The 22,710-nt window shown below is 38.3% G+C and overlaps 4 protein-coding genes and 1 long non-coding RNA gene across 8 annotated transcripts; 3 read left to right on the top strand and 2 right to left on the bottom strand.

Moving 5' to 3' along the window:
• The first annotated feature begins 1,707 nt into the window (after positions 1 to 1,707).
• LOC119990662 lies at positions 1,708 to 5,986 on the top strand. The gene is made up of 6 exons (XM_038836680.1): positions 1,708 to 2,212; positions 2,332 to 2,464; positions 3,352 to 3,455; positions 4,057 to 4,201; positions 4,288 to 4,428; positions 4,814 to 5,986. The coding sequence occupies exons 1-6, from the start codon at positions 2,184 to 2,186 to the stop codon at positions 5,747 to 5,749; spliced, it is 1,488 nt and encodes a 495-aa protein (XP_038692608.1). The 5' UTR covers positions 1,708 to 2,183; the 3' UTR covers positions 5,750 to 5,986.
• A 680-nt stretch (positions 5,987 to 6,666) lies between these two features.
• Positions 6,667 to 10,986, top strand: LOC119990875 (methyltransferase-like protein 22). Of its 3 annotated transcripts, XM_038837000.1 has the most exons (9): positions 6,667 to 6,944; positions 7,376 to 7,483; positions 8,304 to 8,377; positions 8,465 to 8,567; positions 8,720 to 8,770; positions 9,420 to 9,573; positions 9,676 to 9,814; positions 10,186 to 10,291; positions 10,386 to 10,986. In XM_038837000.1, the coding sequence occupies exons 1-9, from the start codon at positions 6,788 to 6,790 to the stop codon at positions 10,526 to 10,528; spliced, it is 1,035 nt and encodes a 344-aa protein (XP_038692928.1). In that variant the 5' UTR covers positions 6,667 to 6,787; the 3' UTR covers positions 10,529 to 10,986. The 3 variants fall into 3 exon arrangements, with proteins under 3 accessions (XP_038692928.1, XP_038692929.1, XP_038692930.1); XM_038837001.1 differs by lacking the exon at positions 8,304 to 8,377 and having other exon boundaries at positions 7,389 to 7,483; XM_038837002.1 differs by lacking the exon at positions 8,304 to 8,377 and having other exon boundaries at positions 7,392 to 7,483.
• A 2,942-nt stretch (positions 10,987 to 13,928) lies between these two features.
• Positions 13,929 to 14,815, bottom strand: LOC119991944 (trichohyalin-like). Of its 2 annotated transcripts, XM_038838502.1 has the most exons (4): positions 14,635 to 14,804; positions 14,531 to 14,563; positions 14,417 to 14,449; positions 13,929 to 14,345 (listed from the first exon to the last, which is right to left on the bottom strand). In XM_038838502.1, exons 1-4 carry the CDS (start codon positions 14,716 to 14,718, stop codon positions 14,139 to 14,141), a joined length of 357 nt encoding a protein of 118 aa, XP_038694430.1. In that variant the 5' UTR covers positions 14,719 to 14,804; the 3' UTR covers positions 13,929 to 14,138. The 2 variants fall into 2 exon arrangements, with proteins under 2 accessions (XP_038694430.1, XP_038694431.1); XM_038838503.1 differs by lacking the exon at positions 14,417 to 14,449 and having other exon boundaries at positions 14,635 to 14,815.
• A 546-nt stretch (positions 14,816 to 15,361) lies between these two features.
• On the bottom strand, positions 15,362 to 16,126 carry LOC119991339. The gene is made up of 2 exons (XR_005466212.1): positions 15,986 to 16,126; positions 15,362 to 15,890 (listed from the first exon to the last, which is right to left on the bottom strand). It is a non-coding gene; the product is annotated as an uncharacterized LOC119991339 (long non-coding RNA).
• Positions 16,127 to 16,270: 144 nt separating this feature from the next.
• On the top strand, positions 16,271 to 22,446 carry LOC119991338 (heat shock 70 kDa protein 15-like). The gene is made up of 10 exons (XM_038837695.1): positions 16,271 to 16,517; positions 17,195 to 18,412; positions 19,066 to 19,293; positions 19,408 to 19,503; positions 19,584 to 19,805; positions 20,637 to 20,831; positions 20,930 to 21,076; positions 21,190 to 21,339; positions 21,454 to 21,584; positions 21,930 to 22,446. Exons 2-10 carry the CDS (start codon positions 17,243 to 17,245, stop codon positions 22,156 to 22,158), a joined length of 2,568 nt encoding a protein of 855 aa, XP_038693623.1. The 5' UTR covers positions 16,271 to 16,517; positions 17,195 to 17,242; the 3' UTR covers positions 22,159 to 22,446.
• Positions 22,447 to 22,710: the final 264 nt, after the last annotated feature.

Consider the following 22,710-nt stretch of genomic DNA (forward strand, 5'->3'; position numbering starts at 1 on the left):
TTTATGGTGCTTTTTGTTAACTGGCATGATCAATCACCTGTACAAGAAACACCTGACCTATACATATACATATACATATATATATATATATATATATATATTGGGGTGCATGGAAGTGACAGCTGCCATTTGTTGCTAACAGCTGTGTTTAGCAAAAACCAGATTGTTTATGGTTTTTTTTCCCAGCCAGAACTTTGTGACTGCTTTAATTAACTGACTCAATTAGCCTTTTTAAAGCGAACAAGCAACAACCAATTGGACGTCCAATGAGGGTTCTCACTTCCAGCAACAACATTTACATTGCGTGGACACAACACAAAGCCACCAAATAATACACAATTTATGACTAAATTGCCCCTACCTAGACCTTTAACTACACTCGGTGCCGGTAGTATAGTTGGCGGGGATGGAATTTTTTACAGAAGTGATAGAGATCTTAGTAAAATCATTTCAGTCATCTGACTCATCTCAGTAGTGGACGTGTCACTCTCTGGTTCAATCATTGGTTTTGTGAGCCCCTACACTTCCATCAATCAAGGGACAAGATCCACTATTGAGATAACTGAGATGCTTTTTACTGTGATCCCTAACATTTTTGGATTTTTTGACCTGGAGACATAAGGTAATAGTTGACATTTCACCCCTTGTTTATAGAGAGTCAAATCAATTTAAGTATATGAAAATTTACTTGGAATCAAATACATATGGCTATTTTGTTAAAAAAAAAATAATTGATGATTTTGAGTACTTGAGTTTGATGGTATCAGTGCACGTGTTAGCTAGGTTTATTAGAGATAAGATAACAATCAAAAACATTTGAAATATTATGTAGTTAGTTTGTTATTCCTTTTCTCTATTTAATAGATAATATTGATTAGCATCGTAAATTAAGTTGGGTTTCAAGAGTGATCGTAGGTCTTTCACGAGACTTTAGTCTGGTAAAATGTATATGATCACTTATAAATTAGCGTAAACTACTTTACCAAACACATCATTTGTGCTAATGTAATAATTTACGTTTAAAAATATAAGCTTCATCCTAAGTTTATTTTGAAAATACGCTAGCTTATGATCAAATTTTCACATATAAGGTAGCGTTAGCTGCTTATGGTATTTATTGAACAGTTTATAAGTTAGTTTATTTTTCTCCATTTATGTTTTATTAGGATTGAAGCTCGATCAAGTTTAGCTATATAGTTGAAATTACCTGGTAAAATTGAAGCAGTATAATTCCAAGCAATGGCCGTTAAGCGAGGGCCAGACATCAACGGGTAGCCGCATTGTGTTGTCTTCATTATCTCTAAAATTTAGCAACTTAATTAACTAAGCCTAATCATATCTGAGATAACAACATTGCATGTTACTCTTTTTTTTTTTCTTTCTATTTATGCGGAAACCAATTTCACTAAAATCTTGTCAACCATGCATGACCCTAAATTCCAGCAAATTTTCATTGTTTTTTGTGACAACCCAAATATGGATTACGACAAATGATTCGTCCATTCAATTTCTTAATCCCCATTTTAATCCCATTTAACTAAAGTGTTGGATATTTAGGTTACTACCCAATATAACCCTATTCACTACGTCCTTACAAAGGAACAATAGGGGTAATATGGGCAACTTAATATTTATTTTACACCCTGAAAGGTCAAAATCCCCGCGCGAATTAATGTAGCGGGAGCCGGGAGAGAGTACAACGTGGTAGAGTAAAACCTTCTTCTTCTTTTTCGTTTTATTTTGGGCTCCAAATTGCGCTAATTTGCCCTTTAAATAGCTTCTTATAGCTTCCATTGATGGCAATTAAAAAAGATTCTTCATTGACCCCTCTCTCTCTGTCTACAAAAAATACACCAAATGACATGCAATTCTTTGTTTTTCTCTCTCTAAAACTGCCTAGTTTCCCTTTCTTTGGAGCTTCTTGATTGCTATTCCCGTCTATTCTTGTTGTTGTTTGGTTTATTCTTGAGCATCTCCTCATTTTTCTTCATCTTGATGAAACTGGCTGCAAGGGTGGAGATTCTGGGCGTAACTTGAGACCCATTTGGAAGATTTGTCTCATTCTTCACCGTAACATTGCATAGACATAAAACCCAAATAAAGAGAGACCCATTTTCAAGACCCAGTTAAAGAAAAACCCATATAGAGAATTCTGTCCAGTCGAAGGAGTCGAGGGGATCAAAATGTTTAAGCCCAAGTTCTATTCGAAATGGTTTGATGGAAGCCTATTATCTGATGTTTCATATTCTGACAACTTTTTTTAAATTGTCATTGTCTGATGTTTCATATTCTGTCTTTCTTTTCTGATAATTTGGGTTTCTGTTGATGCAGCAAGTCATCAACAAAGACCACGAAGATGCGAATTGAGGCGTTGAAGAAAAAGAAGGGTTCGGTGGTGAAGTACCTTAAGAGCGACATTGCAGAACTTCTCAGGACTGGTCTTGATTACAATGCTTATGGCAGGGTATGTAGGTTCAATCAATTATTTGTCCTGGGTCCTGAAAACGCAAATATCATACTTGTCTATTATTTCTCTCTCTTTCTATGTCTTCCTTATTATGTTTCCTTTCAGTTTGTCGTCTACCTTTTAGCATCTATTTAGGACTCAAACCTTGTTGTTGTTAGTTTCTATGGAGACAAAGGGGAGACAAAGGGGCTTTCTGGCTATTTTTTAGTTTGGAGTTATATTTCTGCCGCCTCTCTGTTTTCCATCATGTTTTACACCAGAAACTTTAACCTGTTGAGGACTCCGTTCATCTTTGCCGCTGATTGCGCAGATATTGACATAAACCCCTTCTTGTTTTTGTTGCAAGCTGCATTATATGGGGGAAAAAAAAAATTTTGCTTGTACAATTTTGAGTTTTTTTGGAAAGTAGAAAATAATAATCTCTTATGCTGGCAAATTTTCTTGGTTTTATACCCTTTGTTTTTAGCCTACATATTTATATGTCCAGGAATCTTGATGGTGATCAACACTTTCAAAGGCCAAAAGTTGAGGAGCATAATTATATGCCTCAACTTTAAGTGCTGCCAATGATTACATGCCTCGGTGCATTCTGTAGATTGAATGTGTATTCCTTAACATTCCAGTATAATAAGAGATATAACTAACAACAAATCCTTTTCTCATGACTAGTTAATGCCCATTTTCCTTACATCCAATGGAATTGTTGCTGTAAATATGAGGATATCTGTTTGGACTTTGGGGAAATAGGAAAATGACGGATGCAATACATCTTTCATATTTTAAATTAATTTCCAGTAGCATTTTTGTAGTATTTACTGTTTGAAAGTTAACTTTCATATTATGAGAGTGCATGCTTTCTTTCTTTTTTATGGACGATGGAGCAGGCTGAAGGGCTTATGATAGAGCAAGACAGGTTATCCTGTTACTGTATGATTGATCAGTTTGTTGGGTGTATTTCAAACAATCTTTCAGCCATGCAGAAGCAGAGGTATATTTTTCTTTCCAATTCATCAGTTTGTTGGGATCCTTGCTTCAAGTTTATATAATTAAGTATTGCATCAATGTGATCAGGGTCATGTCTTTGCTCTCTCTTCCTCTTTGACTTGAATAGGCATTTTCATTTGACGTTTTTATTTTTTCGCACATGAAAAGAAAGATGTGCCCATCACTTGAGGAATTTACTTTTCTGTGTGTCATGTGTATCAAAATAATTGGAGAAGTTCCAGGGGAAAGCAGATTCTTACAATCTTACCAAAATAATTGGAGAAGTGCTTAGGAAATCTGGTACAACCAATCCTTTCCAAGAAGTTGCCTTAGCTTCTGTATTTCTGTGCTTAGCAAGGGTATGCTTTTGTATTAGTGGAAATCACAGTTCAGAATGTACATATAAATTGCTGGCTACAGCCAGGTGTATTAGATATATCAATTTAGTGATCTTGGAAGCTGACTGGAAATCAATAGTTATCAGTTCTGCTTATATAAGTATAGGCGATTCTTAAAGCCAAGTGTGGTCTTTCTTTTTTCCTTTTTAGTTCCACTGTTTTTAGTTTTGATACACATATATGATCCTCAATACTTTTATGTAACAGGGAGTGCCCTGAAGAATGCAGAGAAGCTGTAGCATCCCTCATTTACGCTACATCTAGATTTTCTGAATTTCCAGAACTCCGTGACCTTAGAACTCTGTTCATCGAGAAGTATGGGAGTTCCCTTGAATCATTCACAAGCAAAGAGGTAACAGTTCTCTACTAATAAAACATTCACTACTCTTTGGCATATAGAGGTTATTATTACTGATCCAATCAATTTCTTACATACAGTTTGTGGAGAAACTGAATTCGAGGACCGTGACAAAGGAGATGAAGTTTCAGTTACTGCATGATATAGCACAAGAGTTCTCTATTGATTGGGATGCTAAGTCTTTGGAACAGATGCTCTTTAAACCTCCGTCACCTAAACAAGTGAGCTTACGTTGATGTCTGATGCTTCTAAATTATTATACATTCATCAAGGGAGAGAAATTCATAGCAAACTGGAAACAGAAAACTATGAAAACCAGGTTATCTGCTATAAGGGATAGTTCCTTTTAATCTTGTTCTCTATTAAAGTTCATTCAAGATTACATGTCTAGTATTAAGTGACAGTCACGGAAATTCTTCAAATGGTGAGATGATATGATACCAATGAGTGTAGCTATGTTGAGACCAGCTACTAGTTTTAGCTTAATTCTAAATGACTCAACTGGTACATCATTGCCAAATCTTGTGAGCTGCTTCTTTGCTATAGTGCACATTAAAGATTTACCGACTTCTCGTAGTCATAGCAATGCATGTGGTTCCTTTGCAGGAGAGCACTTATGATGATTCGTCCAACCAAAAGACTGACGATGATGAATACAAACAGAAGAAAAGCAGGGATGAAGTAATCCAGGAAGAGAGGAAAAAGCTGAACAATATGGGGGATTATATTGCAGTGAAAAGAAATGAAAAAAACCTTACATCTCAAGCCAGAAATGATGTCATAAATGGTGGAAACAATCAACGAAGCAGTAGTGATGATGAAGAGGTTTCAGTTGGCAGAAGATACTTCACGGACCCAGATAGCCAACTGACCAGTTCAACTTCAGTGGATAGCTGTTCGGAGGAGGAAGTAAACAGTGGAAGGCCCTTTTACTCCAAATTTATGCCTCCTTATTTCAAGCAAAAAGCCGAAAGAGAAGAAAGCAGTCTAGCAGAGGAGTCCTCAAAACTAAAAAATAACATTGTTGCAGTTGCAAACAACCACAAAGATGATTCGGTTCAGGAGGAAAAGCCAAAGCCAAGATCAGTTAGAAGGAGAAACTTGATGCCACCTCCAGGTCGAGAAAACATCGGCAGTATGGGAACAAATCCTGCTTCGAACACTAAGCTAAATGGAAAGAAACAAAAAGAGCCAAGGGATGAGATGGATGAAGAGGAAAAGGAACTTGATGAGCTTCTGATGCACTACACGAAGAAAGATTTCCTCGGAGAACCGAGGGAAGGGAAGCCATATCTAAAACCTCCTCCTTCACATTATAAACATGAAAATGCTGAAGGCAGCACAAGGCAGGGAAATACCAAGTTAGCTGTTCCACCAGGCAGAGCAGCATCTATGCCAGCTGAACCAACAATGCCTACCGAGTCAAGTAAGTCTCATGCTCGACACAATTCGTTGCAGCCTGAGATATTTCCTGGACATGTTCATCCTAAGCTACCAGATTATGACGATCTAGCAGCTCGAATTGCAGTTCTTAAAGGGTGATAAATAAAGATAGCACTAGAATATTAGGAAAGATCAACGTTCTATTGTTTAGCTTGCTTTGGCTTAAGAGCTTGGATTCTTCTATTCATTGGTCACACGTAGGAAGAGTATATGGTGGTTGGTCACTGTTAGTTTGCATATTATTTGATTTTAAGTTTGGTCTCTACTGTATAAATATAGCTTCAATTGTCCTTTCAGTTTGTTTAATGGTCCAATGCATATGAGCTTGAAAGTGCATCTCCCGTGGAATCTACAGTTGCTAATCGTTGCCTGAACGGTTTGTGTTGTGTTACCTTTCCCATTGAGTTTCAATACTGCATAATTTTGTTGCACTTCTACTTATATAGTGCATATTCTCATCTGAAGCTTGGCAAGATTCAGACACTTTGTTTGGGATGGTGAGGTTGACTATGATAAGTCTTGTGAATGTGGAAGGTCGCAGTTCAATTCTCACACCCAGCTCTGCATTGTAGTGACTATATGGAATTAATTCTCCTTTATGTGCTTCCACTTTGTTAACCCGCATGGGTTTTGTCTTGGTCTTACTTGCGTCAAGGAGGAGCGGACTAAGTTGACATTTCGAGTCTAGAGCTACCCTAAAATCATCATTCGATTTTAAACTGTCGTTCTAGACTTATGAGCCATTTGTTGAATTGCAAGGATAGTCAATGTATAAGTGTTGGGTCGATTTTAGCCCGACCCTAAAAAACTGGTTGGGCCCATTCCGGCAGCCCATCATTCTCCAGGGTATTGTATTGGCCTATTGGGTTTAGCCCTCTTCCTATCTGTTGTTGGTCCGGTTTGTTCGTCTATAGTTGTGGGCCTCGTGGAAGTCCTGTTGCCAAAATAAAAAATATTGCGGCTGATAAACGCTCCGTTTCGATGTTTCTTCTCCTCCCTGTGATAAGTCAGAAGTTTTCTTTCTCTTCATCGGAGGATTAGCGTATTAGGTGATAGGGTTTATCAACAGAGAACTGGGGCGAATAATCTATACAATCACAATCAATACCATCACCGTTGAGGGAAGAAACCGTTTGGATGTCTGGGAGAATGGACGGTAGACATTTAGAAGAGAACCAGAAGCAGGACGAGGAAGAAGAAGAAAAAGATCAGGTGATGAGCGAGGTACACCTTGGGTGTCCACCTCACACTTCTGGGCCTCACATTTCCCGCTTCACCATCTCCACTCCTCCTGGTATTACACAACTCTTGCTTTACAGTGTCAACTGCTTTATTAGAACCATAATACTCTCTACAATGCATTTGGTAATTGGCCGGTTGTGTTATTTATGGACAAGTAGCTAAGTTCAGGACGAATTATGTTCCTGTAGGATAATTTTTCTCTTTGCTCGAAATAATACTTGGGTCTTCAATATGTGCTTTGTTGCAATCTTATAAACAACTCCCGTACACAAGCCATAATGTACGCAGCGTTACCCCACATAATAAGTTTAGAGGCTGTTTTCAAGAATTGAACTTTTCATATAAATTGCACCACAAGGTTAAACCTTTATCTTGTAATGCTAAAATATGAGTTAGTAAACTCTGAATTTCGTTTCTTAAGTATACGTAACTCATGCATCTCTTTTTCATTGTTTTCATTTTCTTGTCTTTCAAATTGTTTAGAAATTGAATACAGCAGATTATGTTACCTGTTTAATGACCAACCGGCTGGCTGGCACCAGAAAATTAGCCAGGATGAAGATGGGGATCTTTTGGTGCCTAGACGTCGAAGTAAGTGATCTAATGCCTGTGCTTACCTTTTCCTTCATTAGTTTCATTGCCAACTATGCTTCTTTCCCTTTATTTCTTCCCTTCCTTTTTTTCTACATAGATTGAACATTTTTTGTTCATTTATATGTGATGCTCATACCTTCCACAACAATTCCCGTGTTCTTCTTAATATGATTCTTTACTTCCTCCTCACCCGATACAAAAAGTATTTAATTTGTGTCGCAAGTATTGCTCCCATCACAGTTTCAGTTTAATTTTAAATCAAGTAATAGGTGACTGAACTAGTGATACTCTGATTTAATGATTTTGAAAAATACTAGAGTACAAAAATACTTTTCAGATAACATTTAGCAACTGTTCTTGGGATTCATTGCTTACTTGTAACATTGATGTCTCTGATAGGCACCTTAAGCTGCAAGGAATAGTGTTAGGGTGTGATTGTACAATGTGTATGTACAATTGATAGTCTTCTCCTTCATGAATGGGAGGATGGAATAATGATGATCAACCTGGACCTGCTAAACTTCCTAAAGTGGATGAATTGGAAACTTGGTCTGTCCTCTTTGAAATTTGAACTGTGTAGGCGGGTTGGATTTGATTACTCCCCCTGATTGTGAAACTTGTGTAGTAATGTGTTATGCATGTTTTACAGATGTTTAGATTGCTAAGTTGGGTTTATTTTACCCCTGTGTAACTTGTTAGTCGGTGGCATTATGATAAGAGAAATGATGGGAAAAGCACCGGAGTTAAAATCATATTAGATAAAAAATAATGGGTTTAAATGGGCGAAAGAAAACTAAACATCATGTTTAATTTGCAGAACGATGTCCTTATAGTTTTAATGTCACCATACAGCATAACATCACATCATCAGTTCGAAGTGTTGGTTTGCAGGTATTAGTTGGTGTGTCAATGCTTGTTTCTTTTGCCCCCTGTTTGTACATTACAGATGCTGATGTTTAGTATCCTTGTCACTTTTAGGTGTGGAAGGCAGCACTAGTGTTAGCTGATTTTGTGTTGCACAAAATATTTACTTCATTTGAATTCGACGGAGTTGTTTCGTTAGAGCTTGGTGCTGGGACAGGTAATGACTAATGAGTCACTGGGGCCTTTTATGATGACTGTTGTTCAATATTCCAATTTTTTATTTAGTCAAGCTCTTACGTATGTTGCGAGTGTAAGATTTGGATGATGCTTCTATGGTTAATTTTTTTTTTTTGGGACTGTCTTTGCCAGGGTTAGTTGGTATTCTGCTTGCACAAGTTGCTAAAACAGTATTCTTGACAGGTATGGATGACAATAGTTAGGTGTTGTTAAATATCTGCCTTGTGATGTTTCATTTTTTTGGTTTTCAAATACGATGTTAGTTGGGTGTCTTAACTTCAATTGTTACACATTTTATCCTCTTGTTAAAGCATTCAATGTCAATTGATAGTTTATCAGTTTATAAGAATACCATTGTGTTGCCAAATTACTCCTCTGTGTTGAATGCCGTCTTATGGATTGCAAGTGTCTACCATTCTTTCCTGGCACAGTGATACCTTATTACACGATAACCTATAAAAATTCAGCGCTTTGTTTCTTGAAGATCCTTGTATCTTTTGTTTTGGGGGATGGATATTTACTATTGTTGCATTTGGCTTTAATGAAGTTGGTCTAACACATACCAATTTTTTTTTTCCCACTAAGAAATTAAATCAATATTAAAATTCCTTTGATTTGAGAGGTCAGTAATACTAATATGGCGAAGGAAAGCTACAATAAGGAAGCTGTGCTTCCTGGTTGCCTTTTAAAGACATTATATCTGATCTTTATCTTCACATGTTCTTTATACACACGCTCTTTAGCTCTCTGCTGATCAATTAGTTTCACTAATATGTAACATACCACAACAACTTATTGTTGCAATTTGTTTTCGTGCTTTAACTGTTGGCAGACCACAGTAATGAAATATTAGAAAACTGTGCCAGGAATGTTCAACTCAATTCTGGAGTGTTAAACTATCGAGCTGCAATTCATGTTCGTGAGCTAGATTGGATGAATTCTTGGCCTCCAACTGTACATACAGGAAATTTAGCCTCTAAAGAGTGGTGAGATAGATATACATGTTAATCTGCTCTAATACTTATATTTGTAGTGCTTCTGATGTTCCTTTTCCCCCCCCTAAAAGAGTTTTGTGTAGTGAACTTCAGGTATTCTTGGAGCTCTTCAGAAGTTGAAGAAGTCCAGGAGGCATCTGTGCTAGTAGCTGCTGATGTTATATACAGTGATGATCTGACTGATGCGTTTTTCACCATTTTGGAGAGACTAATGTCCTTGGGCCAAGAAAAGGTATGCATCAGCCTCGTAGATTGGTTTGTGATAGGGAAGACTTAATGCGGCATCTCTCTGGATGAGGCTTAAGAAGAAGTCTCAATCGTGTAGAGATACCCCATTTTACCAAGCTATGATGCTCACAGTTCTTGGTTAAATGGATTGCCCTCTGTTCTTTTCTCAAAAAGCAAAAGCTCTTGCTACTCCTGTTGTGAAGTATGACATGTTGGATGAACATCAATTATGGGCTCATGACATATTACACAACCTTAATCATACGCATTTGTGGTTGCCAAAATTCCTCCATCTCTCTTTAACTCTTATTTAAGAGTCTGTCTTAACCCGCATTTGGAAGTCTGTTTTGAAAGATATTCTTCTCTCATTTTTAGGTTTTGTACTTGGCAATGGAAAAGCGGTACAACTTCAGTCTTGATGATCTCGAGGTTGTCGCAAATGGTTATTCACGATTTCGAAGTTATCTGAAAGATGATGGAGGTAAGACTTTCTGTTACAGCTTACCATTTTACCGCTTATCATTTTATTGTCATCCCTTCAACATACTAATGTGGTTTTGCAATGAGCGACGCAGAATGTGAGGGCGTTCAGCTTGGATCCTTTCCTTTCGTGGGCAAATGCATGGATCTCGCATTAATTCCGCAATATGTTGGAGAGTACAACAGGGGTAACAATGTGGAGCTTTGGCAGATCAAATATGCTGGAAGAAAAACATAGTTCATGCATTTCCTTGATCATGAGTAAGAAGTTATGGAAGCCCTTCAGGTCATTAGAAAATTTCGCGAATGGAGTTTCCTGATGTCCTTATGCAATTGACCTTTATACGTGTTGGTGACACTGGAATTTTTACAGTCCCTTGCCTCATTCATCCACCATGGAGACTCTATGATGCTTTTTTTGGTCCCCAACCACAACCCTGCTGTGTCCGACTATACCCGCACCCTAAAGTAACGTAAGAAAAGTGAGAACGCCTGATCTTGAGCATTATTTAGTTGGCGGATTGTATATAAGAAACTTCTTTAACTTTTATCTTCTTTTGGTATTCTGCTTGGAAATTGTTGAATTCCACCATACTTCTTAATTTGCATTTACTTCATGAAAATGATCGTGGACACCTCATGGAGAGACTTTTTCTACTTTTGATATTGTTTAGGAAGATGGAGTTGTTTGGTTTACCTATCCCCTCCTCTCCTCATACATGCCATTCTTAACAAGATTTTTGGTTCAGCATAATCTCATTAATGCAGTGAATTGATGCCCCTGAAGTGCATCTTTGGAGGTTCTGCCAAGCTCTTACCTTTTTCTTTCTTAATTTTTGATGTGCTTGCACATGATCATTTTCTTTTGTCTGTCGGTTTTTGAAGCTACCCTCTGAGCAGTGATAGTTGCCTAGTTGGTGTCTTTATGGGGTTTCGGACAAACCATTCGTGTGCAGATTCGAGTAAATCATTTGGCTTAATTGGGCTGTTGTATCCCAAAGGGAGCGAGCCAAAAGAATCCTATTCGACCGGTTTTGAATTGAAAGAAAATTTATGCAGAGCTTCAATAAGATACTCGTACTTCAGTCCAATTACAGCCGTTATTTCATTGTAATACTGTTGAGAGGAAAGGTCTAAAATGAAAGTCAAACTACAACGCTCTAGATGGAAATGGAACAGGAGACAAGCATGGCATGATCCATGAATTCTGTACTAATTAAATCCTGCAATCCCATGAGGAAATTACTTCCCTACCCTTGATTATGTAGTGAATTCTTGTCCCAAATAGTCCATTCACCTTCAAGAAAGGTGGTAGATAAAAAACTTGGTAGTTGACTTTGAGATACCATGGGAATTGAATAGAACTATAATATAGTGCATATATATGTATATACTCTCCTAAGTCCTAACAACACTTCTTCTCCGCTACATAACATTGCATCCAACAACTCCACAACCAGCATGAACCTCAACAACTGGTGCAGCAACACCGGATGTGGAAGCTCCGACATCGGCTACGATCGGATCGTTTCGTTTAAGGTAACAGAAGTGAATGAATCAAAGCGTAGTAGGTGGAGAGTCTTGTGGAGGAAAATTGTAAAGGAAAGAAAGAAAATGTTCAATTGCTTATCTAGTCCTGTACTGCATTATTCATATGATCCTTACGCCTACTCTATGAACTTCGATCAAGGCTCCATCTGGGTTGATGATCAGGATGACATCTCTCGCTCCTTCTCGGCCAGATTCGCCGTTCCTTCAAGGATTTTTGACAAAGATGATCGAACTCTAGCTTCATTGGAGGTTTGATATGCAAAAACTGAGTCTTTCTGGTATTTTTCTGGTCATAGAAATTTGCTCAGCTGTTGGCTTTTTAATTAGTTTTTATTCCTCTAATTAAGAAGGGTATAGCCAGATGTTCTGTTAATCACAAATTAATTTGTAATTTTTCTTCTTCCTCTTCTTCTTACATCTTTAGATTATTAATTAATTTGTTCCTAGATTAGTTAGAAGTAACTAAGATGCCGTTTATTGATGGTGATCATGACCTTTTTTTTAATATTGAAGCAAAAGCAAAGTAGCCAAACCATTATGAAAGAGAAGGAATCTTCTTTTGCATTTTATATATGTAGCCATTGGATTTGGATAACATGGATCACAAACACTAATACAATAATGAAGAGCAAATTTTCTAAACCAATAAGTTGTTTTTCTTGTGAAGATTTAAGAGGATGAACTATCAAATCAACCACTTCGATGATCTTCCATTGATGAATTTTTCTTAGGCCAAACTGTATGTACTCAAGAGGTCATGAGTTCGATTATCACTGGACACAATATATATCCTTGTGGTCACATTTTGGATTTTGGCCTAAGTTATAATGTCGTCAAGTGAGAAACTTCTATACAAGTGAGTTTGACAATCCGAGTTTTGATAAATATCGAATGTCAAAAAAAAAAATTTATATGATATCATTACGTGTTAAAAAAAACACACTATCAAATCACTTTAGGTCATTCAAAGTGAATTTTAATGCCTTTTGTTGTGTGTCCAATTTTTGTTCTCATGATCTCCTTCAACCAATTAAAGAAAAATCAACACACTTTGATTTCTGTGTCTAGCCAATTAATTAAACATATATATGAATCTCACTGAACCATGTGCTTGAGCTATATGTGTGTCTATATATATATATTTTCTTGTTGAAATTAAAATCTCTCTTTGTGTTGAATTGTAAGGAATGGAGTAGACTGAATCTTTAATGCCACCCACTTCTTTACTTTGTTGTTGGGGTCACTACAATGAGAATCCAATGCAATTTGACTCACTCATACCCAAGTCACAGCATTGCATTGATATTTGAGTAATAATTTTCTAACTTTTAATTATTACCTGCAAAAATGGGAATGCCTAGCTACACTATCAATCCTTTTCATACAACTGAACTTTTGTCATTTATAATTATAAGTAGTTGTCTCTAGACTACTGTCCTAGTGGGGTTTCACTGAATCAGCATCCTCTTCCTATTTCTCGACGACCCAGCTGTCTCATTGAATTGGAGAATATCCTAATTCAAACTGAATCAATGATATATATATATATATATATATATATATATATATATATAATTGGAGCTGCATATATGTATGTATACACAAGATATAGCTATAGTTACATAGTTAAAAGGTTTGAGTATTCTCTCTCTTATATGCGACTACCAGTCTACCACATCCCAATCCCACATCGGTAGAAAGACATAGAACTAAGCAGAATATAATCTTTGGATAAGCTAACTCTACTCGCCGAGCTTAGCAACGCAAGCTTGTAACCCAAGTGGGGGCTTTAAGGTGTTGGAACACTGGCCAATCCTGTGTGGTCGGGCCTGTTGATGTAATTTACTGGTCCGCCCATTCCAAGTTGGGAGTTGGGCCACGTTGCTTGGGCGAAAGCCTAATGGTTACGTGGTCTCTCTAAAGAGGAGGGAACCGCGTCAGGCTGGTCTCACAGAGCAGCGACTACCTCCCGCTCTTAGCAGTGGAAGGATAATGGGCTGGTGCTTCACGAGCCCATCATAAAACCATACAGCATAGGTTGAGCTGAACCAAATTTATCTGACCTGAATTAATGCAATAAACACACATAGACAGCAAAAAGAAAACGATCATATCATTACACAAAACAGAGAACCCAGATCAGGTTATGTGTTCATTACAACTGAACTACGTTCTTGCTCACGCATTTTAGCCATCTCAGACTTGACAAAACAGAAATAACCCAAGAACGAGAGCTAATATTAGTCTGCTGTTCTAACTCATATCAGTACCTAGCGGAACTGGAGATGGCTGGCCCCCTAAAGTTCCGTTATGCAGCTACTCGTTTCCTCCTCCGCAACTTCATAAGCCGCTCCCTCGTGATTGTCATTTGGCGGGCGCGCCCCTCCCCTGAAGTTCCGCTGAGCAGCTACTCGGTTGCGCCTCTGCAACTGCATAAGCCGCTCCCTCAGAATTGCCGTTTGTTGCTGCATTCGGCGGGATCGCCCCTCCTCCTCTTCACGAAGCTGATCAAATCAAAAACTAAAATTAAAATTTTGAAACTTATTCGAAACCATGGAAGCACACGGACACATACCTGACGTACTCGCTCCTCCAACTCTGCACGAAGCTGATCAAACACAAATTAAAATTAAAAATTTTAAAACTTATTCGAAGCTATGGAAGCACACATACACATAATAACACATACCCGACGTAATCGCTCTTCCCTCTCTGCACGAAGCTGAACAAAACAAAAATTAAAATTAAAATCTTCAAACTTATTCGAAACCATGGAAGCACACATACACATACCTGAATCCGACGGGATCGCTCCTCCGCCTCTGCAAGCCATTGGGAATTCAATAGCTCTGACGAAGTGAACCTATTATACGCCATCTTCGATTATCTCATTTCAAGAGGAAGTATGTCTGCGTGTTTTTGATCTGTTCATGCCCTGGTTCTATGAGAGTGGAGCCCTAATTCTCTGAGACTGGACTGGACTCCTCAAATGGGCATCTGCTTTCTCGGAAAACTTTACTCACACTCCACCTTTTACTAAAGACACCCCAATTTGAGTTGACCATCCCTCGAAAAACTCAGTTGATGGGGTGTCTTTAATAAAAAGTGGGGTGTGACTAAAGTTTTCCTGCTTTCTCTTTGGGCTTCCTTTTAAAGGATTGGGCCCTTCTGATGTATCAACTTAAGCCCATCTACAACTTATTTAAACGACACAGCATTGATATTTATTATATGTATTTTATTTATTTAATGTTTACTCAACTAACCGTTGAGCTACAATGCAGATGTTGTATATTACAACACCCTGTATCATTTTCCTTTTTCTAAGAAATCAATGGGAGTTTATCTTTCTTAACTCCTCTTCTTCTTCTTCCGCTTTTCAATATCTTCAAGCTTGACTTCTTCAACTTATTACAAGCTCAACTTGGGATGCAGGGCCGGCCCTTGGGTAAAGCCACCAAAGCAAGGGCTTTGGTCCCCCAGCAGGTCTAGGACATCAGATTTTTTAAAAAATTTTTTGATATCCAGTTCAAAATCTACACTACACTACATACCCAATCAAAAATAAACTCTGACTTCCCTTCTCACTTGAGAGTGAGAGACGGATCCAATTGAATTTTAAAATTAGAGTTTTAGAGACCTGGTCTCTTGAATTTTAAAATTAGATCATAAGACTTTATCCTCGTATTAATATGTGGATTTCTTTTGATTACTTTTGTTGACATATATATCAGTAAATTACCTCCAGTGAAAAGTTTATTTCTTTGACCCTGCGAGGAGACATGCTCATCTTTAGTATTTGACACAGCAATGTATGTGTCCCCACAAAGAAAATTGACACTCAGTCCTTCAGTGCCACAACATGCTTCTTCTCCATCTCCATCATCAGACTGGCCATGCTGAATCATTTCAACTCTCCCTTATTTCCGTAACATTAGTAAGTAGTAACATAATGCCAAACACAATGATTTGAAGTCATGCATGAAGTATGGTTGGTGGTTGGTGAAGCAAGCTGACCACTAGCCCAAGGGCTCGTCTGACTCTCTTAACTGAAGTGGAGAGAGCAGAGCAGTCAATTTTATAACATTGAGGCCTAAAGTGAACAGATATTACTTTGAAACATCAAGCTGGGAAACAAATATACCTTTTTTCTTTCTGTTTTATTAACTATGGCTTTGGAAGACCACAAGTTCCATCATTAGTTTCTCTTTGATTTCCCGAGAAAGTGAGGGAAAATATAAAGTCCATCTCATACGGACGAACCAGCAAAGAAAATTAAAGCCCAGATCGTTAGCCCATTAAGTCGGGAAACCATAAATTTATTCGTGCCATAGATCTTTCTGGAAGATAGCCAGATAGTTCGTTATATGATGATCTCTGATTCTCTAGATGGTCTGGACATCTCCAGGACTATTTGACCCCCCAGCCTCATAAGAATCCCGACGATTTTTATAACACAAATTTTGAATTAAAAAAAAATAAATCGGCACAAACCCTTTAGTTTTCCTCTTAAAAGCCCTTTCACTCTTCTCGGTTCCTTACTTGTTGTGTCCTCTCGAAAAGGAGAAAGTTCTTGGAGAATTTTCCAGAATCCAAAGCCCACCGTCCCTCCTTCTCTTCTCCTCTCATCCCATCTCTCCGTCTTCCTCTGACAAGTTATTGTAGATCGCCGGGAGGTACAATCTCTAAAGCTTCGCTTTGCAGTCAAAGTTTTGTTATTTACTTTTGTTCGAATTTTCTTCGTCGAGTTTGTAGATCTGTTATTTTCGGTTTCTATATCTAGCCAGATTTGCTGAGTGATTTGTTGCATTACCTCTAGATTTAGCTGTTTTATGGCTGCTGGTTATATCATTAATTGTGTTATGTTCCTTTATTTATTGGTTTTCGTTAGGCGGCGGTTCTAATGACGTTTCGTGTGATGTATTGATTTCGAAGACGCCTTTGGCTTACAATTTTATGGAGTCTGTGTTGTGGCTGTTGTTTCAAATTGCATTGTCTTGCTTTCGGGCCAATATCCCACGGTCTAGTTTCGGGTCTTGCATCTTAATTTGTTTCTCTGTGTAGTTGTATTTTGCAGATTTAGACTTAAGTCTTGTTTGGTCTGAGGGAATGATGTAAAGAAGCTGTATCTTTCACTTTTTCTAAGGAATCTGATTTGTAGTTCTTTTTCCATCTGTGGTTGTTGCTTTCGTACATGGGTAAGTGCGTTTTGCTGTTATAATATACAGTTGTGGGTGCATGGTAATCTGCTTGGCCATCCATGTAGACTCTATCTACTATAAAGTGCATATATCAATCGAGTTCGCTCTTGTTGTCTGAAAATTTGATTTACATATGTTTTACTTCTACCCAGGTTGAGAACATTAAACTAGTCGAATAACTAGCTAATTATTGGCGAAAGATGAGTGTTGTTGGTTTTGACTTGGGCAACGAGAGCGGCATAGTTGCTGTTGCTAGGCAAAGGGGCATTGATGTGGTGCTCAATGATGAATCAAAGCGTGAAACCCCTGCTATTGTTTGCTTTGGTGACAAGCAACGATTCATTGGAACTGCTGGTGCTGCATCAACAATGATGAATCCTAAAAACTCAATTTCTCAGATGAAGCGGCTAATTGGCCGCCAATTTTCTGATCCTCAGTTGCAAAGGGATCTCAAGGCACTGCCCTTCATTGTTACTGAAGGTCCTGATGGGTATCCTTTGATTCATGCACGCTACTTGGGGGAGATGAGGACCTTTACTCCAACTCAAGTTTTGGGAATGGTGCTGTCCGACTTGAAAGGCATAGCTGAGAAGAATTTGAATGCAGCTGTGGTTGACTGCTGCATAGGAATACCAGTTTACTTTACCGATCTACAAAGACGGGCTGTGTTAGATGCAGCCACAATTGCTGGGCTGCACCCTCTCCGTTTGATTCATGAAACTACTGCCACAGCTCTGGCGTATGGTATTTATAAGACAGATTTGCCTGAGAATGACCAATTGAATGTTGCTTTTGTTGATATAGGCCATGCGAGCATGCAAGTGTGTATAGCTGGCTTCAAGAAAGGCCAACTGAAGATACTGGCTCATTCTTTTGATCAATCATTGGGGGGTAGGGATTTTGATGAAGTGATCTTTCAGCATTTTGCCGCAAAATTCAAGGAAGATTACAAGATTGATGTTTCACAGAATGCAAGGGCTTGTCTCAGGCTAAGGGCTGCTTGTGAGAAGCTGAAAAAAGTTCTCAGTGCCAATCCTGAGGCTCCCTTGAATATCGAGTGCTTGATGGACGAGAAAGATGTCAGGGGCTCCATTAAGAGGGAGGAGTTTGAGCAAATTAGCATACCAATTTTGGAACGTGTAAAGAGGCCACTGGAGAAGGCTATTTCAGAATCTGGGCTTACTATTGAGGATGTTCATATGGTCGAGGTTGTTGGTTCTGGTTCTCGGGTCCCTGCTATTATCAGGATCCTTACCGAGTTCTTTGGAAAGGAGCCTAGGCGAACAATGAATGCCAGTGAGTGTGTTGCTAGGGGCTGTGCCCTGCAATGTGCTATTCTTAGTCCAACTTTCAAAGTGCGAGAGTTCCAGGTAAATTTTTTCCATAAATCCTCCCATGAGATGCTCTGTCCATGACTTTCTATGTCAGGATTATGTCTCTTAAATTCTTAATCATCATCTTTGATGCCTTTATTTGTCCAAATGATGTTGTGGTGTACTGCATGAATTCGTATGAGAATTAATTAGAAAAGTTAAATGAACTATGCTGAGAATTTTTTTTTTATATTTTTCAACAGTTAAATCTATTTGTTGTTTCTGTTCAATTTCCTCCTCTCTTATGGCACAGTAATTATGCCTAGTAGAGTAATTGATGTGCTAGTCAAGTGTTTCAATTCATGCAAGAAATGTTGTTTTCCCTAGCCTAACTGGTACATGTACTTCATATTGCTTGGTTCTGAATTGGCTAGGTATGCGTTATCTCCAGCTTTTGTTAGATATTTCTTTTGTATTGTTCTTGTCCATTTTCTGAGGCATGTCCTGTATTTTACTTGGCCTTCTTTTTTATCACATGAACTGGACAGGATGTATTATTTTGAGTCTCTTGTTTTTGTTCGCTTGTGCATTTGCAAATGGGGATTTAGTTGTTAATCAATGACTTTGTTCTTGTTTTTCTTATCATCGTCTTTCTCAAAGCTCAATGAGGAATCCATCACATGATTGCTGAATAAATTTGTACAATGCAGGTCAATGAAAGCTTTCCCTTTCAAATTGCTTTATCATGGAAAGGATCTGCTCCAGAGGCTCAGAACGGAGCAGGGGACAATCAACAAAGTACAATAGTATTCTCCAAGGGAAATCCAATACCTAGTGTCAAGGCTCTCACATTTTATAGATCTGGTACATTTACAGTTGATGTACAATATGCCGATGTAAGCGAGTTGCAGGCACCTGCAAAGATCAGTACTTACACAGTAAGTAATTAGCTTAATTTGGTGTGGTGTTGATCTTCAATTTGACGTTATCATTATGTGGAATTGTGGATATCTCAAGTATTTGTCTCTTATTTTGACAATGTCTTTGTCCAGATTGGCCCTTTCCAGTCGGCAAAAGGTGAACGTGCAAAAGTAAAGGTTAAAGCTCGATTGAATTTGCACGGGATTGTCTCTATCGAGTCTGCGACTGTAAGTCAGTGATACCTGAATTTAGCTAATTTGGTCCCATTTTTAATTTAACCCTGAATAAGTTTCTTTGCTTTTGTCAGCTTCTGGAAGAAGAGGAAGTTGAGCTACAAGTTTCAAAAGAGCAGTCGAAGGAATCTACAAGTATGGACACTGATGAAGCTTCCACCAACACTACTCCTGCTAGCTCGAATGACACTGATGTCAATATGCAAGATGCCAAGGGGCCTGCTGATATTACTGGAGCTGAAAATGGTGTTCCTGAATCAGGTGACAAGCCTGCACAAATGGAAACAGATACAAAGGTGAGTAGCATAGTTAGTTCAATGAATGAACCTTTATATACTGTATTGACCCTATGGAATACGTAGGTCGTAACAGACACATCTTCCTTGAGTATGAATCATTACCACCCAGTGTGTATAAAATTAAATTGTTATTATAGTATCTGCTTATTTAGAAACATTTGTTGTTGGTATCTGTGGAGTACATGCAAGTCAACTGTGTGCACATAGGCACTTTTGTCTTGCAAATGTGGATGTTGAAGACATAACAGTGGTTGATTAGATGTTGAAGACATAACAGTGGTTGATTAGCTAATTATCCTGTATAAATAGTGAAACAACATGGCTAGGTAATTTGAGGAATTAAAGATTATTGACCAATGATCAAAGGTAATGACTTTCCCTGGGTTTTTTTTTCAATGAATAATTTACTGCAGTGGCTAGGAGAGTGAAATATGATGATTTCTTCCCATCTTTGTACATTGTAACCCTGCTTTTGATGTGAAAGAATCTTCTGCCTCAAATATGATGTTATAGTTTTGAAGTGTTTATTTTTCCATGGTCCATCTTAATGATGTAAAACGTTTCTCGGTGAAGGAAATTATTGGTCTGTCATGATGTGTGATGTGGCATATTATGACTGAGATTAGAGAGGTATTTCCTTTTTCTCTCAGGTCTTAAATATGTGGGTATGGGTGGGGGTCCAGTGAAAATGGTTCTGGTTTTGATCTTTTGGTTGGCTAAGGAACTTATTATGCACTATTCTAATTATATTAATCTCAGCTTTGGCTACACTTTCTTGGGATAAGCTCATGCCGAGATTCCATTTTTTAATCTGCTACATGGTTACAGGTTGAGGCTCCTAAAAAGAAGGTGAAGAAGACAAATATCCCAGTAGCAGAGTTTATTTATGGTGCCATGGTACCAGCAGACTTGCAGAAAGCTGTAGAAAAGGAGTTTGAAATGGCTTTGCAGGATCGAGTCATGGAAGAAACTAAAGATAAGAAGAATGCTGTTGAGGCTTATGTTTACGACATGAGAAACAAGGTTTGTTCTGTCAACATCTCTACTGGCGACGATTTTGTAGACTTAATCGTCCTTTTTCTGTATTTGCAGTATTAATGGTTATCTTTTGTTGTCTCTAGCTCAGTGACAAATACCAGGAATTTGTGACGGATTCTCAGAGGGAAGAGCTTACTGCTACACTTCAGGAGGTGGAAGACTGGTTGTATGAAGAGGGTGAGGATGAAACTAAGGGTGTTTATACTGCCAAGCTTGAGGAGCTAAAGAAGGTGGAGGCTCTATCTCTGAATGGCTCTGCCTCATGCACCCTTTCATACCTATTCTTCCCACTTGTTTTTGTTGTTGGTGATGAATAATATTATTTTATTTATGAAAATTGCAGCAAGGTGACCCGATTGAAGAGCGTTACAAGGAGTATACAGAGAGGGGATCTGTGATTGATCAACTGGGTTATTGTATTAATAGTTATAGAGAGGCTGCAATGTCAAATGACCCCAAATTTGACCACATTGATTTGGCTGAAAAGCAGAAGGTGAGAAGTCGTCAGCTCTTCCTTTCCTCTGTCATCCCCCCACACTCCCCCTTCTAAATTTTAGTTTGCTTTTGCTGGTGAATGTATAATAAAGCATTCAATTATTTGCTGTAGGTCTTAAATGAGTGTTTGGAAGCAGAGGCATGGTTAAGAGAGAAAAAGCAGCAACAGGATACTCTTCCCAAGCATGCTGATCCTGTTCTCTTATCTGCTGATGTGAAAAAAAAGGCTGAAGCACTTGACAGGTATTGTATTTAGTTTTGTGTCTAATATATTTATTTTTAGTACTTTATGGTAACTTAGAAGTGATACTTCAATTTGGCAATGTTTTCTTGGATGTGGCGACAGCAATGGTTCTGATATATCAGTATTAGGTTGGCTTGTTTATTTATTTGTAAAGTGAAGTTGAGTTCTGCCAACGCTGTTATCTGAATTGTTCTGCTAAGATTTTGTAGTTGCGATCTTGGATCATAGGAACGTGATTAGTGTTTGGGACTTATAATTGCAATTTTTCTATAAATTACTATCCCCACTGGTATATTACTGTGTAAATCGTAAGAGATGTTTTATTTGTTCCTTTGGTTCAATAGGTTCTGCAGGCCAATAATGACAAAGCCAAGACCAAAGCCAGCAAAACCTGCTACTCCTGAAGCACCTACAACCCCGCCTCCTCAGGGAAGCGAACAGCAACACGGTGGGGATGCCAGTGCAGGTGCTGACACAAATCATAGTGCCAATGACAAAGCTGCTGATGGCGGTGGTGATGCTTCAGAGGAACCGATGGAGACTGACAAGTCAGATGCTACAAGTGCTGCCTAATTATACAGGGCAAGAAGTTTTGGTCAATATGTATAACAATTATTTACTTCGGAGCCTGAGGCGAAGAACTCTTCTGTGGACTTATTTGAGGGGGTTGCGGGATGTGATTCTCATTTGTAAAGCCCTCTCTCTATGATTCTACAATTACTCTTTCAATTTTGTGCTATTTAGGGATGTCTCAAGCTATCATTGTGTATGGATTTTGTCATTATAAGTTTGATTTGGTATGCTTCTTTTCCTCGTTTGGAAAGGCAAATTGTTAATACCAAAATGGTGATTCGCACTCGAGACTTGAGTTTTTTTCTCTCTCTCTCTGTGCTGTTAGCCTGTTACCGCTAGCTGGGGCCGCCAGACTTATATTGATAGTGTTTGGCAGTGTGTTTACATTGCGTTTAATTGCATCACAACTCATAGCATCATAGTTTTTTGTGACACGTCAAACGCTTTTACAGTGGAACTCATCTCAAAGCATCATAATTTTTTACCTCGCAGCATCGCATCATACCTCACAGCACTCCCAAACAGCTTATTCTATGTTGACTTGTCCCATGT

Source organism: Tripterygium wilfordii, chromosome 22 (assembly GCF_013401445.1).
Source record: "Tripterygium wilfordii isolate XIE 37 chromosome 22, ASM1340144v1, whole genome shotgun sequence".
Classification (NCBI taxonomy): domain Eukaryota; kingdom Viridiplantae; phylum Streptophyta; class Magnoliopsida; order Celastrales; family Celastraceae; genus Tripterygium; species Tripterygium wilfordii.

Bases quoted from the DNA above. Each gene is read 5' to 3' on its own strand.
- LOC119990662 (XM_038836680.1), top strand. From the start codon at position 2,184: ATGTTTAAGCCCAAGTTCTATTCGAAATG. The intron at 2,465-3,351 runs GTATGTAGGTTC...ACGATGGAGCAG, and splicing joins ATTACAATGCTTATGGCAGG to GCTGAAGGGCTTATGATAGA. The intron at 4,429-4,813 runs GTGAGCTTACGT...GTTCCTTTGCAG, and splicing joins AACCTCCGTCACCTAAACAA to GAGAGCACTTATGATGATTC.
- LOC119990875 (XM_038837000.1), top strand. From the start codon at position 6,788: ATGTCTGGGAGAATGGACGGTAGACATTTAGAAGAGAACCAGAAGCAG. The intron at 8,771-9,419 runs GTATGGATGACA...AACTGTTGGCAG, and splicing joins TAAAACAGTATTCTTGACAG to ACCACAGTAATGAAATATTA. The intron at 9,574-9,675 runs GTGAGATAGATA...AGTGAACTTCAG, and splicing joins AATTTAGCCTCTAAAGAGTG to GTATTCTTGGAGCTCTTCAG.
- LOC119991944 (XM_038838502.1), bottom strand. From the start codon at position 14,718: ATGGCGTATAATAGGTTCACTTCGTCAGAGCTATTGAATTCCCAATGG. The intron at 14,564-14,634 runs GTATGTGTATGT...TGTTTTGTTCAG, and splicing joins AGCGATCCCGTCGGATTCAG to CTTCGTGCAGAGAGGGAAGA. The intron at 14,450-14,530 runs GTATGTGTTATT...GTGTTTGATCAG, and splicing joins GGGAAGAGCGATTACGTCGG to CTTCGTGCAGAGTTGGAGGA.
- LOC119991338 (XM_038837695.1), top strand. From the start codon at position 17,243: ATGAGTGTTGTTGGTTTTGACTTGGGCAACGAGAGCGGCATAGTTGCT. The intron at 19,806-20,636 runs GTGAGTAGCATA...ACATGGTTACAG, and splicing joins AAATGGAAACAGATACAAAG to GTTGAGGCTCCTAAAAAGAA. The intron at 21,077-21,189 runs GTGGAGGCTCTA...TGAAAATTGCAG, and splicing joins AGCTTGAGGAGCTAAAGAAG to CAAGGTGACCCGATTGAAGA.